The sequence below is a fragment of the Sturnira hondurensis genome, unplaced genomic scaffold, assembly GCF_014824575.4.
Source record: "Sturnira hondurensis isolate 20B ecotype Veracruz unplaced genomic scaffold, ASM1482457v3 Scaffold0010128, whole genome shotgun sequence".
NCBI classification, from domain to species: domain Eukaryota; kingdom Metazoa; phylum Chordata; class Mammalia; order Chiroptera; family Phyllostomidae; genus Sturnira; species Sturnira hondurensis.
In genome coordinates, this window is record NW_028082759.1 from 23,312,117 (window position 1) to 23,326,519 (window position 14,403).

At 47.7% G+C, this 14,403-nt stretch overlaps 1 protein-coding gene across 2 annotated transcripts in view; it reads left to right on the plus strand.

Annotated features, from left to right (window-relative positions):
- Positions 1 to 6,934, plus strand: part of SCLT1 (sodium channel and clathrin linker 1) — a 96,612-nt gene extending 89,678 nt beyond the window's left edge. For both annotated transcript variants that reach the window (XM_037058522.1, XM_037058523.1), the window contains 2 exons: positions 2,658 to 2,753; positions 6,424 to 6,934. In XM_037058522.1, the coding sequence (XP_036914417.1) occupies positions 2,658 to 2,753; positions 6,424 to 6,486 (159 nt within the window). In that variant the 3' untranslated portion in view covers positions 6,487 to 6,934. The remainder of the gene's footprint in view (positions 1 to 2,657; positions 2,754 to 6,423) is intronic.
- The last annotated feature ends 7,469 nt before the right edge of the window (positions 6,935 to 14,403 follow it).

Consider the following 14,403-nt stretch of genomic DNA (forward strand, 5'->3'; position numbering starts at 1 on the left):
ATTTCAATATTTTATGTTGCTAGACCTGACATTCCCTGTAATCACTCATATGTTAGGACGTGGGAAGTATATAGTTCTTCATAGAAAGTGCGTTTTCTTGCTGTTCCTGATTAGGCTGGTTACTCTCTCAATTCCCACAAGTGCCAGAAAGTTGAACAGTTCCAGTCATACAAAAATGTTTTCTCCAGGGGAGTGAGTGTGGGGACGGCGGATGCATTTTTTAGTTGACAGCATCTCTGAACTTGTGTGCATCACAGCAAGTCATCACAGATTTATGTCCACGATGCCTGTCTAGTTTCTGGAGGCCGCTGCAACAGTATGACAGACCAGTTGGCTTAAACAACAGAAATGTCTTGTCTCTCACTTCCGGATGCCAGAGGTCCTCAATGGAGAAGTTGGCAGGGTCCGTTCCTTTTGAGGGTTCAAAGGAGACTCTGTCCCCTGTCCCATGCCTGCCCCCTGGCTTCTCATAGTCCCAGGCACTCCTCCACTTGTAGATGGTGTTCTCCCCATTTTTTCATGTGCTCTTCCCTTTGTACATGTCTGTCTGTGTCCAGAACCCCCCATTTTATGGCAACACCAGTCATATTTGATGAGGACTGAGCCTAATAATATCATCCTAACTTAATTATCAGCAAAAACCCTATAACCAGATTAGGTCACATTCATAGATACTAGGGGTTAGGACTTCAGTATCTTTTTTCTTAGGGACATAATTCCACTCGTAACAAAAATCTTAATAATTCTGTTAATCCTAATGCTCTCTGGAGTGTACAACGAGGTCTGTCTAGAAGGCATCCAGCCATGTAAAATGGAAAATAGAGACGTTATTGAAGAAGACACAAGAAACAGTGTACATAGGACAATGACACCTCAGTCCCCTACAAAGTCGGCACCTTGGGACCTCACCCAGTTCTCCCAATCACCATCAGCTGCCCCGTCGAATTTTCCTGAATTTCATCAACAGTCTGAAATCTCTTCCCTTTCAAAGGTGATTTTCATTTTGGGAAAAGCCAGAAGTCGCAGGGTACCAAGTCTGAATGTAGAGGGGCTGAGTCACCTGGGTGATTTGATGCCTCACAAAAAAATTCTGCATTAGATGTGATACGTGTGTGGGTGTCCAATCACCAGTTGCCTAGAGCTGCGGCCATTTTCATCGTATTGCGTCTCTCAACCAACAAAGAACACTGGAGTAGCACTCCTTGTTAACTGGCCTGAAGGGGTGTACTCATGATGGACAACACCTTCCCAATCAAAAAACACAGTTAACGTGGTCTTGATTGACTTGTACTTTGCCACACCTTCTTCAGGTAGGAAGAACCAGGCGACTTCCATTGGGACAACTGCACCTTTGTTTCCGGATCATGGCCACAGGCCCACCATTCATGTCTGGATCTCTGGTTATGACCTCCTTGAGGAAATCTGGTTCACTGGTAGCAGTTGAATCAAGTCATTAGCAGCCACAGCATGATGTCCCTTCTGCTCTAGTAACAGAAGCTGCAGAACAGATTTCACCACAACACATTTTATACCAAGATCCTGCATCAAAATCTTGAACACAGAAGTTTCTGGAATCCCTAGATCAGCTTCTAGTTTTCGCACTTTCTGTCTCTGATCTATGTTCAACATTCTCAGCTGTTCTGCTTGTTGCTTGCTGGCCTTCCAGAACGTGGATCACTTTCCACAGATTCCCGACCATCTTTGAAGCGTCTGTGCCACACTTTCATTTGTGCTGCGCTCATTGCATCGTCCCTGAAAGCCTCTGAATCATCCACATAGTTTCTGTGGAGGAACATTCAATTTTAACACAAAACTCGATGCAGATTTGTTGCTCTACTCACTCAGTCATTTTCAGTGTGACAGCCACACAGTACACATGCTCACTCGGTGGTATCTACCGCCCCCACGGACTAGTACAGTGAAGTCGTCATTGTTCATGCATGCACATTCCAGTCCACTCACCTTGGCTGCCAAGTTACATTGATGTCACGCAAACTGTTCTCGTTACGTTAACAATGACTGGACTTTTTCCAGACAGCCCTTGTATACTGTTTGGAGAAACATGTAGAAATAGAATTCTTCACCTTTTAAAGAATAACTTTAGCATATAAATCACTTAAGACACATCCAACTCTATAAAAACCAGGATATCTAGAATGAGTGTTTTCTGTTTCTTCACATTTTATAATGTTAATCCCCACTTTCCCTGGAAGCTCGTTCTAGCCTAGTGGCCCTAGAGGCCCCGCGGGCAGCGGCAGCACCCACTGGGACCTGGACGGACTGCAGGCTCTCAGGCGGGGAGCAGCTCTGGGGGGGTCCCCACGGTCACTGCCTTTATGCTCCCCACGTCTGAAGCAGTGCGCTAGCATCAAGGTCAATGGATCGAACACTGAAAATCTTGTTCTTCACTTCAATGCACTTTGCATTTGTTTCATTTTTTTGTTGTGGCATGTGGTGGTAAAAACAGTTTAGTGAGGCTGTGAAATCAACTTTGAAGTCCAGAGCTTGAAAAAATGTAAACTTAGAGATACACTATCTTTGCATTTTATAAGGGGTAAAGTGATGTCCAGATTTTTCATTGATTAGTCCACAAACCGTCTCCTTGCTGTGACGCGTGTGGTTTTCTAACCAGTGTGTTTTGTACTGCCCCTCAACAGAGCGAAAAGTTGGTTCTAGAGCATCAAGAAAAAGCCAACAGACTGCAGCGGCGCCTCAGTCAGGCGGAGCAGAGAGCGGCCTCGGCTTCGCAGCAGGTAGGGTGCTGCCCCTTCGTCCCCATGCCGCCGTCCCTGTGGGCCCCAGCCGAGGGAAGGTCCTCCCAGGTCCCCAGAGCACTAGCACCTTCATTGTTACCGATTAAACCGTTTACGGTGAGTCTCTTTCACATTCGAGGTTGGAAAGGTAAACTTTAGAAACAAACAAGCATCTCCTTCCGATGACCCCACACCGAGCCCCGCACCCTCCACTCACGGCCACCGGCCACCAGCAGCCGTGTAAAGTAACACTAAACAGAACGAAAACTGAAGTCCTCCGTCACGCCAGCAGATTCCAGGTGCTCGATCACCACGTGCAGCCGCAGCTGACCCAGGAGGCGGCGTGGACGTGGAGCAGCTCTGTCCCCTCGGGGTGGCCGTGGGCAGCCCTGCTCTGGAGTGAGGTCACGTGGGAAGCTCAGAGGGGTTTGCTGACAGGTTTTGAAGAAACTAACTGCTTTAAATGCACCCTTTCAGATTGCACTTTGTTTTCACTGCAGTTTTTAGATGGAAAAAAAATGACTTTGCCTATCGGTTAACTTCATTTAACGTGCATTTGTATGTGACAATATCAATCTCGATATCAAGTCCACTGGGAAACAGAATTAGGAAACGCAGAACATCAGTGAAACACTGAGGGGTCATTTCTCATAACGCACACGCGTCGTGAGGAAAAGGGCCATTTGTTCTGAAGTAGGAGCAGTAGTCCCTTCTCCTGGGGACAGACTGAGGCCAGTGTGGCGACTATGAAGATGGGCGGGAACGTGCCGAGGGAGAGAAAATGGGCAGGCGGGCAGACCAAAGCAAACCAAGCTAGTACATTATTAATCATATTTGATTATACTATTTTAATTAAAATTAATGTTCTTAGATGTCACAGCATCTTATACATAGTAAAGCAACCCTAAATGCTGAATTCAGTTTATGTTTGTAATAAAGATTTTATCTTGGATATCTCAGATTTCTGAGATGAACGTGACGTGACACTGGAATAAAACTATAGTCATGATTTGCCCTCTGTTCCCCGCCCTCTCAAAAGTGATCATTGCTTTAGCAGATATGTTTCACTTCTTATGAAATAATGAACTAATGGTTACTAAGCTACTCATGAGTCCCTACCTTCATGTGGGTTATAAGGCAGCAGAGCCAGGGTGTCCTGAGCAGTATTCTGAGTGTGTGTTTGGTGTCAAGCAAGTAGCCTGTGGCCATTAAGGAGCCGGGTGACCTGGGGCCACCTCACTTCCCTGAGCCTCAGTGTCTCCGATGCCTCTAGGGTAACACCAGCTCCCCAACAGGGTCACCAAGGGCCGAGGGGTCACCCACGTGAAGCACCCGTCATTGAATGGTGGGTGCTCATGGGTGTATGAGAGATTAAATTTCCTATGTCACAACCCTTAAAGCTTCAATTTTCCCTTTTTCTAGGAATATGATAAAGAAAATGCCTACTTAAAACCAACTACCTTAAGTTCCTTAGTAAAAAGGGTAGTTACAGAACCTTAATTATATGCCCGGTTGGCATCTAGTTCAGCCCCCACCTCGACAGAAGTAAACCTAAACAGTCTCCTGTTAAACTCTGAGGGCAAAGATCCCACCATCCTCTTCGTGAGCTTGTTTAACGTTTCTGCAGTAACCACGGCCCGCGTTTTCCCTTGAGCTTTTCTCCTCCCATTTTGCTCTCATTGGAAGATGGAAAGGACTCGTTCCGCCTCCCCCTGCACAAAGAAGAACTGATTCCCTGGAGCCAGCATTTTTCCATTTTAAATGAGTTACAACTCTCCTTATGAGACATGTACTTGGCTTTTAAAAACTTTTATCTTTGTCTTCTCTGAATTCTAATTTTTTTCACTTTCCTCTAAAAACTGGAAACCACTAGGTCCTGCAAAGGGCCTGGTATCTCCTGAAATAAGGGAGTTCGGGGACTGTTGGTGGCACGTCACACTCACCGGTGTGGCCCAGCGTCGTGGCCCAGCCTCGGTCACCCTGAATGTGCCCCCCAGTCCCTCTGTCTGCACCTCTGTCACCCGTCCTTGTACTATGGTGACATGTCCTAAGTCACTGGTCTCTGTGAGTTTGTGCCGTGTCCTAAATACCAGTGAGGTGTGGCCTTTCTCTGCAAGAACACCCAGCCTAGAAATGAGGGAAATAACCCAGTAAATATGACTACGTGAAAATTCAGATTTACACATTAAAAAGCCACGAAGTCAAGGACAAACAAAAGTATTTGTGACATGGATGACAAAAAGGCTGGTGTGGGAAACGCATGTAGAGAGCGGCTCTGTCCACAAAACCAGTGTGACGGTGCACTGGACAGACGGTAAAGGGTGCTGATGGGAGGGAAGGACAGGTGGTGTTTACAAAAGAGTTTTTTAATTTATTTTTTAGAGAGAGGGGCAAGGAGGGAGAGAAAGCAGTAGAGAAACACCAGTGCCTCTCACACGCCTTTAACTGGGGACCTGGCTCACAACCCAGGCCTGTGCCCTGCCCGGGAATTGAACTGAAGACCCTTCAGTTCACAGGCCAGTGTTCAATGCGCTGAGCCACATCAGCCAGGCTGACAGATGGCTTTTAAACATTTTTTAAAGATGCTCATCTGCAGCCATGAAACAAATACAAACCTAAACTGCGTTCACACATCGCTTCCCACTGTCAGGTCCCAAGTGGGACAGCACGTGGTTCTGGCGCTTCCTGGCGGCTCTGGTGTAAATGCCGACAGCACTGTCCCTTTGGAGCCCAGGTGGACACCATCTCTCAGAGACCGCACATGCACAGAATCTGTGACCAGCAGTTTTGAGAGTTTATTCTACGGGTGGCGTGCTCGGCCCTGGGCAAGTCTGTACAAGGAGGCATGTAAAATGCTCATTGCAGCATTGCCATTCATTTTAAAAGATTGAAAACTATCTAAGCGCCCATCAGTGGAAAACCAGTTAAACTGGAGAATGTCCATGCAGAGCAGGCTCGCAGCTGGGGAGAGGGGTGCAGTCGCTCTCGTGTGGAGCCGTGTCTCACCCAGATCGTTTAGCAGGGAACACGAGGGAAAGTTTGTACAGTCCTTCACAGTGGTAAACAAAAGGGGTGAGGAAATGCACGCATACACCCTCATCTAAACGGTGCGAGGAGCACACTTGGAAGCGGGGGGTGGTGGCTGGGCTGGGGAAGAGCTCTGTGGAGACAGGGAGCTGGGGGAGGGCTTCGTCCTGTGTGCTGTGTGCTGCCGGTTCTGGTTCCGAGCTGTTGGCTTTTTTCCTGTGTGTGTATTCCGGATTGATTTTAGTCCCTTCCAATTAGTAGTTAAGTATTTTCCTAGTAGGCTTCTCTTGCTGTGATCTAGCATCCTATTCCCAGCCCAGCGCTGTGCTGGCTTCCTCTTTGTATTTGAGCCACTTTTCTGGTGAACTTGACCCAGAGGTCCTTCGTCCTCCGAGAAGCATGCCTGGGGATTCTGGGTCTGCGTGAGCTGTGACGTGTCACACCTGACACGCACATGTCTAGTGTGACGCAGACCCTGGCAAGTCTCAAGAGGAAAATAGAATTGAACCCAAAAAGTGACCTCTTAGAAGACCCCTTCCGATTATTTGCAATAATTGTAAGTTGTGGTGCATTACGCTGTGTATTCGCCTAAGATTTTCCGTAGAACAAGGCACCGCGCACTGACTGTGTGTTTCGATTGCAGCTCAGCGCGGTCACCGCGCAGAGAAGGAAGGCGGCCTCGGTGCTGGCGCTGGGAAACACCTAGAAGCCCCGCAGCGCGCTCGCGGGCAGGGCGCTGGGCACCGGGGGCAGAGCCTGCGGACCGGGCCAGACTGGGTCGCTCCGCACGCGCGTCTTCCCCGCCGCGTCCCTGGTCGTCATGGGGACACAGCCGCGAGAGCGTCCTGTGTGGACAGAGAATGCGAGCCTCTCCTGCGCCGCAGTGCAGAATAAAGCCCGCCGCGGGGAACTCCTCGGCCCCCATCACCGTGTGGCTTGTCTGTCCCCCTTTTCCTGGGGAGGAGCGTGGTGATTTTTCCACAGTGCTGATCATGAGGAAAAGATTTTAAGAACAGTGCTAGAATTTTAATATTTTCGCTTCCAAGATCTGAGAATTTTGTATCTCATCGTTACTTCTCCCTCATGTTTAAGGTTCCCGAGTATCCCCTTGATTACGAACCCATAAACACAATAAATTATGTGTTCTAAACTGACGCTGTCGTGTATGTTAATATGTCATCGCAGTGACTTGCTTGTCGCCCACGTGACTTCCAGTATTTGTCACACCAACGCCGAAGGATTCAGGAGCTTTTCGAGGCTTCGCTTTGGTTTTGTTGTTACGCAAAGCAACGCTGACCCAATGGCGCGGGTCCCGAGACCGCGTGGGCCTTGGGCGCGGGCTTTCACGGGCCCACACGGCTCCCTCTGCTGTGGGTGAGAGCAGACAGGTGTGCGTCTGGCTAACAGGCCAAGAGACGTGGCGGTTGGTTGGTCGGTCAGTCGGTCGTTCAGGTAAAAGACAACAAGCTGAGTTTAAGTGACATGGGACGTCCCCACGCAGGTGCTTGGACAGCGGTGGGAATCCAGGGCAGGCGCTCACAGACGGGGCTGGCCTTGGGGTCTCCGGCGCGCAGCTGCGGGGCGAGGCCAAGGAGGGCAGGGGCCTGCGTGGGCCTCATGTTCTCGCCCTGAGCGTGGCCCTCCACCCCCATCGTTGCCTGGTCCCCTCTGCACCCGGGGTCCTGGACATGTGCGCGTTGTGCGGACAACAACTCGGACCAGGCAGGACCCCTGTTTGTGTCGGTCTTAAAGACCTGGCACTTACCAAAACTCGTTCTTACCTCTCCCAGCTTTTCCCCTTCAGTGTCCTCTCCTCCCCACACGCAGACTGCAAGCTCCTGAGAGCAGGACTCGCGTCTCCGAGACCCCAGCGCCCACCGAGATTCCCGGCCCAGCGAGGGAGTCCAATAACTCGTCCAAATGTGGGAAAGGGGTTTTTAAGGACAGGACCTTAGGAAATATCTTAATTTACTGAATGAGCTCAGGAAGATGCGTATTTGATGGAGACCAACCCAATGAGACAGAAACTAAGGGAGGGGGGCAGTGGGGCCCTGTGCCCAGGGGCCCAGCGGCCCAGCGGTGGCCACTGTTGAGCACAGCGACACACCAGTAGTTCCATATGGCCAGTCGGTGGTGAGTGGAGGGGCGCACAGCTTATTTGCATTTCTTAAAGAATTTGCATTTGATTCTCTAAATTCCTTCCCATGTCATGCACAGACTAATTTCCATGTGATAAGAGTTATTTTCATATTCATGTTTATAGGATGTAGAATTTATTTTTAAAAACATGTATTTAGAGATGTTAGAATTCTATCTCACCAAAAAATGAGGCTGGAGGGGAAAGCACTTCGGAAACTAATCTCCCAGACAAATGGAGACTCGAACTACCCAGGCTCACTTCTTCAAGGCAAAAATGGCTCAACATGAGTCCTTTCTCCACACTTGGTCACGGGCACCTACTCTTTACAGCTTTACATTAATCACCCCTTCTGGTGGTCTGCTTCTTCAATACTTTGATATTCTCCAAGGAGAGGCTACTGATGTGCTGATAATTGACGTTTCTGACCTCTGTTGGATGCAAAGAGACAACATACCTTTGGCCACAGAACTGCGCTGGTGGGGTTATCTTCCTTTGGGGAGAGTGTGTTAGCTGATGGTTTGTGATGGACAAATTGATTGAAAGCTTCGCTCTCTCTCAAGGTGGTCAGTCTCGGCTTCATTTTCCCAGAGTCATTTCTTCTGCGACTATGTGAGGAGACGGGAAATGAACAGGCAAGAGAGAAATCACATCAATCTGAAATTGGGGACAACACAGCTAGTTCATTTTATTTATTCACGTGTCTTTATTGTGCCTCCCTGAGAAAGAAGAGATGTGATTACCTCTTCTTCCCTTTGCATATAAATCTGCAAACTGGGGCAGCCAACCATCTTCGGATTTCCCCCCTGGTGGGAGGACATCAGCAACAATTCAGCCATTCGTTTATTCAGCAAATGTGAATATTTTATAGCTTCCCAGTCCGCCAAGCCAACTCTCAGCCAAACCAAGAAAAACTGAAAAAACACTTTAAACAGTTTACTCTATAAATTCTGTTGTCTAACCATAACATGTTTTACCAATTTTTCCAAAATAACAAAACTTTTTAAAGTATATATTTTTGATTATGCTATTACAGTTGACCTAATTTCCCCCCTTGGCCCCCAGCTGCCTGGTATCCGCCTTCCCTCCAGCACTGTCCCCCCTTAGTTCATGTCTGTGGGTCGTGCTTGTAAGTTCTTTGGCTTCTCCATTTCCTGTATCATTCTTAACCTCCCCCTTTCTATTTTGTGCCCACAGTCATGCTACTTATTCCCTATAACTTTTCCCCCATTCCCCCCGCTCCACCTCCCAGCTGATAACCTTCCATGTGATCTCCATTTCTGTGATTCTGTTCTGTTCTAGTTGATTTGTTTTTTATTTTTGTTTTTTATTTTTGTTTCTTTTTTTAGATTCAGTTATTGATAGCCGTAGTTTTTTTGCCTTTTTAACGTTCATGGTTTTGATCATCTTCTTTTTCTTAGATAAGTCCCTTTAACATTTCCTATAATGAGAACTTGATGATGATGAACTCCTTTAACTTGACCTTATCTGGGAAGCACTTTATCTGCCCTCCCATTCTAAATGAAAGCTTTGCTGGATAGAGTGATCTTGGATGTAGGTCCTGGCCTTTCATGACTTTGAATACTTCTTTCCAGGCCTTTCTAGCCTGCATAGTTTCTTTTGAGAAATCAGCTGACAGTCTTATGGGAATTCCCTTGTAGGTAACTGTCCCCTTTTCTCCTGCTACTTTTAAGATTTTTTCCTTATCTTTAATCTTGGGTGATGCAGTTATAATGTGTCTTGGTGTGTTCCTCTTTGGGTCTAACTTGTTAGGACTCTCTGTGCTTCCTGGACTTGTATGTCTACTTCCTTTGCCAAATGTTCTTTCATTATTTTTTCAAATAAGTTTTCAATTTCCTTCTCTTTCTCTTCTCTTTCTGGAAGCCCTATGATTTGAATGTTGACACAGTTGGAGATGTCCTCAACCTATCCTTGTTTTTTTTGAATTCTTCTTCTTTTTATTCTAGTTGAATGTTTATCTCTTCCTTATGTTCTAAGTCATTGGTTTGAATCCCAGCTTCCTTCCCTTCTCTGTTGGTTTCCTGTGGATTATTCTTTATTTCACTTAGTATGACCTTCATTTCTTCCTTTACTTTTTGGTAATACTCAGGGAGTTTTCTGAGCATCCTGATCACCAGTGTTCTGAACACTGCATCTGATAGGTTGGCTATCTCTGTTTTGCTTAGTTCTTTTCCTGTGGTTTGGTTTTGTTCTTTCATTGCAGCCATTTTTTCTCTGTCTCCCCAATTTGGCAGCCTCCCTGTGTTTGTTTCTGTGTATTAGGTAGAGCTGCTTTACACCATATCTTAGTAACATGGCCTGTGTAGAAAAGGCACCTGCAAATTGTGTGGGGCAGAGCCTTAGGTAATTGCCAGGGCAGGGCAACCTGCTTCACTGCCCTGTGGCTGTGTAGAGTAGGGCTCGGACAGGACACAATGCCACTGCCTGGCTTCTGGCATTTGGCCCGGTGCTTACCCCATTTCCAGTCTCTTCACCCCCTTCCCATGTGTGACTGGCGCCCATCCATCTGCTTCTCTCATGGTGAATCCCAGAGTGGGTAGGTTTGTGTATGTTCTAAGACTGTGCAAGCCCTTTAAGCATCAAAAGTCCAGCAGTTTCTTCCACCACCCCAACCTCTGCTGGTTGTTATAGCCCGAGGTACTGAGTATCTATCTTCCTGGTGCTGGAACCCTGGGCTGTGTGGTCTGGCCTGGGGCTGGGATTGCCCATTCCCAAGGTCTCCCGCCTGTCCATTCTGCCGCCGCCACCGCCTTTTTGCACACTGCCTGTCCACCGGCCTTCACAACTCCACCCCCCTACCATCTGGATGAGTGTGTCTTCTTTAAATCCTCGGTTGTCGGGCTTTCATACAGCTCCATTTTCTGATGGTTCTGGGTGTTAATAGTTTTGAGATCTGGTTGTAATTCTTTCAATGGTGATGGGAGGAGGCAAAGCATGTCTACCTATGCCTCCATCCTGACTGGAAGTGAGTGCACTCCAAAATAACAAATCTTTACTGAACTTTTTTACATTCTATCAAAAACCATGATTAATGCTCTAGTTTAAAGGGTGTATAGACATACAGACATGTATAAAGGGAGGACACAGGCACTGTGATACATGGTGTTACACATGAAATCTGCCCCTTCCCAGCCCTTAAGACTTAAGAAAACATGTGGCTCTTGGGACAGTAGCCCTGTTCTCAGGATCCATATGAGGAGGAACTACAATAAGTATGTTCTTAGGTAACACAAACCATAGGGTGGTCATTCTCTCCAACACATGCTCACGACATGGTCTTCCAGCCCAGGGGCTCCCCACAGTGCTTCCCCACATGCCCCCAATCCACAGACTCTCCCAATGGGTTGGCTCTCATCCCATGCTCATTTCTTCTGTTCAGAAAGGCGATGGGAATGTAAGCAAATGAGAATAACATTTTAAGGATAGCTTTGAGTCTGTTCTACTTCATTTCCTTTTAAATACACATTTTTAAAGTCCACTACTTAATTTTTAGTAGCAAATCACAACTGCCATTGTGCACAGATGTTGAATTCACTGCAGGGGCAGTTTCCTGTCCCCTGAGTGGCCCAGTCCACTTCCAGCCACCTCGACCATCACAGAGTTGGTTCCCCCTTGCACGGAGCTGACCTGTGTCTCCTGCCTTGGTTCCACCGTGTGCACCAGAGCTCAGCCGCCTGCCACGTGCCAGGCCTTTAGCCTTTGAGAATAACCATCACATTCCCCTGCACCCAGTGACACATCTCCGTTTTCCCTGAGGACTGGGCTTGGAGTCCGACCAGTGTCTGAAAGCGCCCCAATTTGCATATGCCCTCCACCATTCACTCAGCAATGATGTCCTGAGCCCTGCTGCACACCAGGTATGCTTGGGATGCATTGGTCTTATACTCAGCACCAGACATTATCTTTGAGATACAAACCATTAATTCCATGTTCCACATCATGACTGAGGGGTGGAGGGAGGGAGATACCTGCCGAAGAGCAGGAACGACACTCGGCTCTCCGGGCGGGGGGGGGGGGGTTAGGGCTTTAAACTGCACACCCTGTGCCTGCCCCACCCCGAAGCANAGCGCCCCAATGTGCAACTGCCCTCCACCACTCACTCAGCAATGATGTCCTGAGCCCTGCTGCACACCAGGCATGCTTGGGATGCATTGGTCTTACACTCAGCACCAGACATTATCTTCGAGGTACAAACTATTAATTCCGTGTTCCACATCATGACTGAGGGGTGGAGGGAGGGAGATACCTGCCGAAGAGCAGGAACGACACTCGGCTCTCCGGGCGGGGCGGGGGGCGGGGGTGGTTAGGGCTTTAAACTGCTCACCCTGCGCCTGCCCCACCCCGAAGCATCTGACGTGCTGTCCTAGGAAACCTGCTTTTAGAGGTTCATGGGAATAGACATAGTATTTCTCACGAGCATTTAGGATGAGAAACAATGAAAAGTATTCTTCTAGAGCCTACACTTTCTGTAATGCAGCTTAAAACCATGTTGGCTTTGTGGCGAGTTGAATAATCACACAGTTGAGCAGAAGCCAAGCATACTGTTGACTAAAATCCTGAATCTTTTCCAAAAGTTTGGTGGCTAAGCCCTGTCTTTGCCCCAGAAGCCAGACTGGTCATTTAGCCCCTTTAAATTTCATTACATTATTAGAGTGCTGAGGCCATTTTAGCTCCAAATCCATCATGCCAGTTGTTACCCGTAAGCATAGGGACCATTTCTGATTTATTTTGTTTTACTGCTGTATTTCTTACACCCGTGACCATTTTTTATTCACTGTGAACATCATCTACAGATTTGACAAACACGCCACCCCCAGTTCCGTGAGAGCACTAGGCAGCTCTGAGTACAGTCGGTCTCCAGCCCACCGGCCACCCGCCTCGGGCGGTGGGTGGCTGACCCTGACCTGTGGCACTCAGCCCATCTCGCTGCTGCTTCGCTGTCGCAAAACCTCGAGGAGCGGCCGTCCTGTCCAAGAAGGAGTCGGATGGAGTTCTTCTTAGTAAAATCGTGTAGCCACCTAGGAATCACTGCTTGTTCCCTCGTGGTTTTTTTAACCCTTTAAGCCCTGTAATATCATGGAAATTTGCGCTCAATATTTGCATCCTTTTTTGAAAGAATCAAAGAGCCATCAGAGGATAACGTGATTGTTAGCACTTAGACCCGTGAAGATTAAAAATAAGGGACTAGCGCCTCCTTTCATCTAAAAGAGAATGAAAGAAGCTGGGCTCACGTTCCTACAGGTAACCGAGAGGTTCTGTTGGAGACGTTCTCCCGGGCAACAGTCGCCATGCGGATCCCTGTCGGTGATGCCCATTCATTGGGCACGTATCGCATATGCAGAGGCACGGTGCTGGCATCTCACATGTATTAGCTCATTCACCTGACAGCCCTGCTAGGTACATAGTGTCATTCCGTTTCCGGAGAGGGGAGGTAAGGTGGGGGTTAAACAGCTTGCCCAGGGTCGGAGCGGGGAAGCAGCCCTGAGGCTTTCACCCCAGTTTGTCCAGCACCAGGTTCTCCTGCCCACATCAGGGCATCTTCAGAGTGTGCAGGGTCCCCGCTGTGACATCTCTCCCACGTGCTGATGGGGTTGAGCCATCGACTCTAGGGCCTCGCAGGGCCCTGGGCTGTAATTCTGCTGGGTCTGGAGGCTGAACTCACTGTGAGCAGCAGACACTCTGGTACAAGTGCCTCGCTCGTCCCAGACTCACATAACTCGTTCCTGTGTCCATCCTGTCCCCAGTTCAGGGATTGTGTTCTCTCGATGGGAAATACACCAAATAGGACTCAAAAAATTCCACTTCCACTTTTCCATTCATTGGCCTTATTACAACCAGGCTGAACTGTGAGCCCCGTCCCCCATTTTTTCCTTTCCTTTTTTTTTTATTTCTCCATTTCTGACTCTAATCCAAAAAGCCCTTTTGGTCATCAAATTAACATGCATTGCATAGAAAACTTGCTACATGTAACAAAAGTATCTTCATATACAGTGGGATTGGTAGGTTTTTCTCCAAACCTTGTATAGAAATGGGCCCTAACCTAAAGATCTAAGTAACTTTTGTGAAAAACAGATACAGATCTAAGCAAAGAAAGTTATAACATTTAGCCCTGGCTGGTGTGGCTCAGTGGATTGAGTGCCGGCTTGTGAACCAAAGGGTCGCCAGTTTGATTCCCAGTCAGGGCACACGCATGGGTGGTGGGCCACGTCCCCAGTGTGGGGTGCACAAGAGGCAACCACACATTGATGTTTCTCTCCTTCTTTCTCCCTCCCTTCCCCTCTCTCAAAATAAATACATAAAAATCTTTTAAAAAATAAGAAAGTATTTCTCATCGCTAATAACCCTGAAATTAGAACCATCAGCCAGATTAATGAGTAAAATAACCATAATTAATCCATAATTACAAAGGTAGTATACTACTTAATGAACTATAGAAATGATCCCTGTAAGTATATACCACTTAAA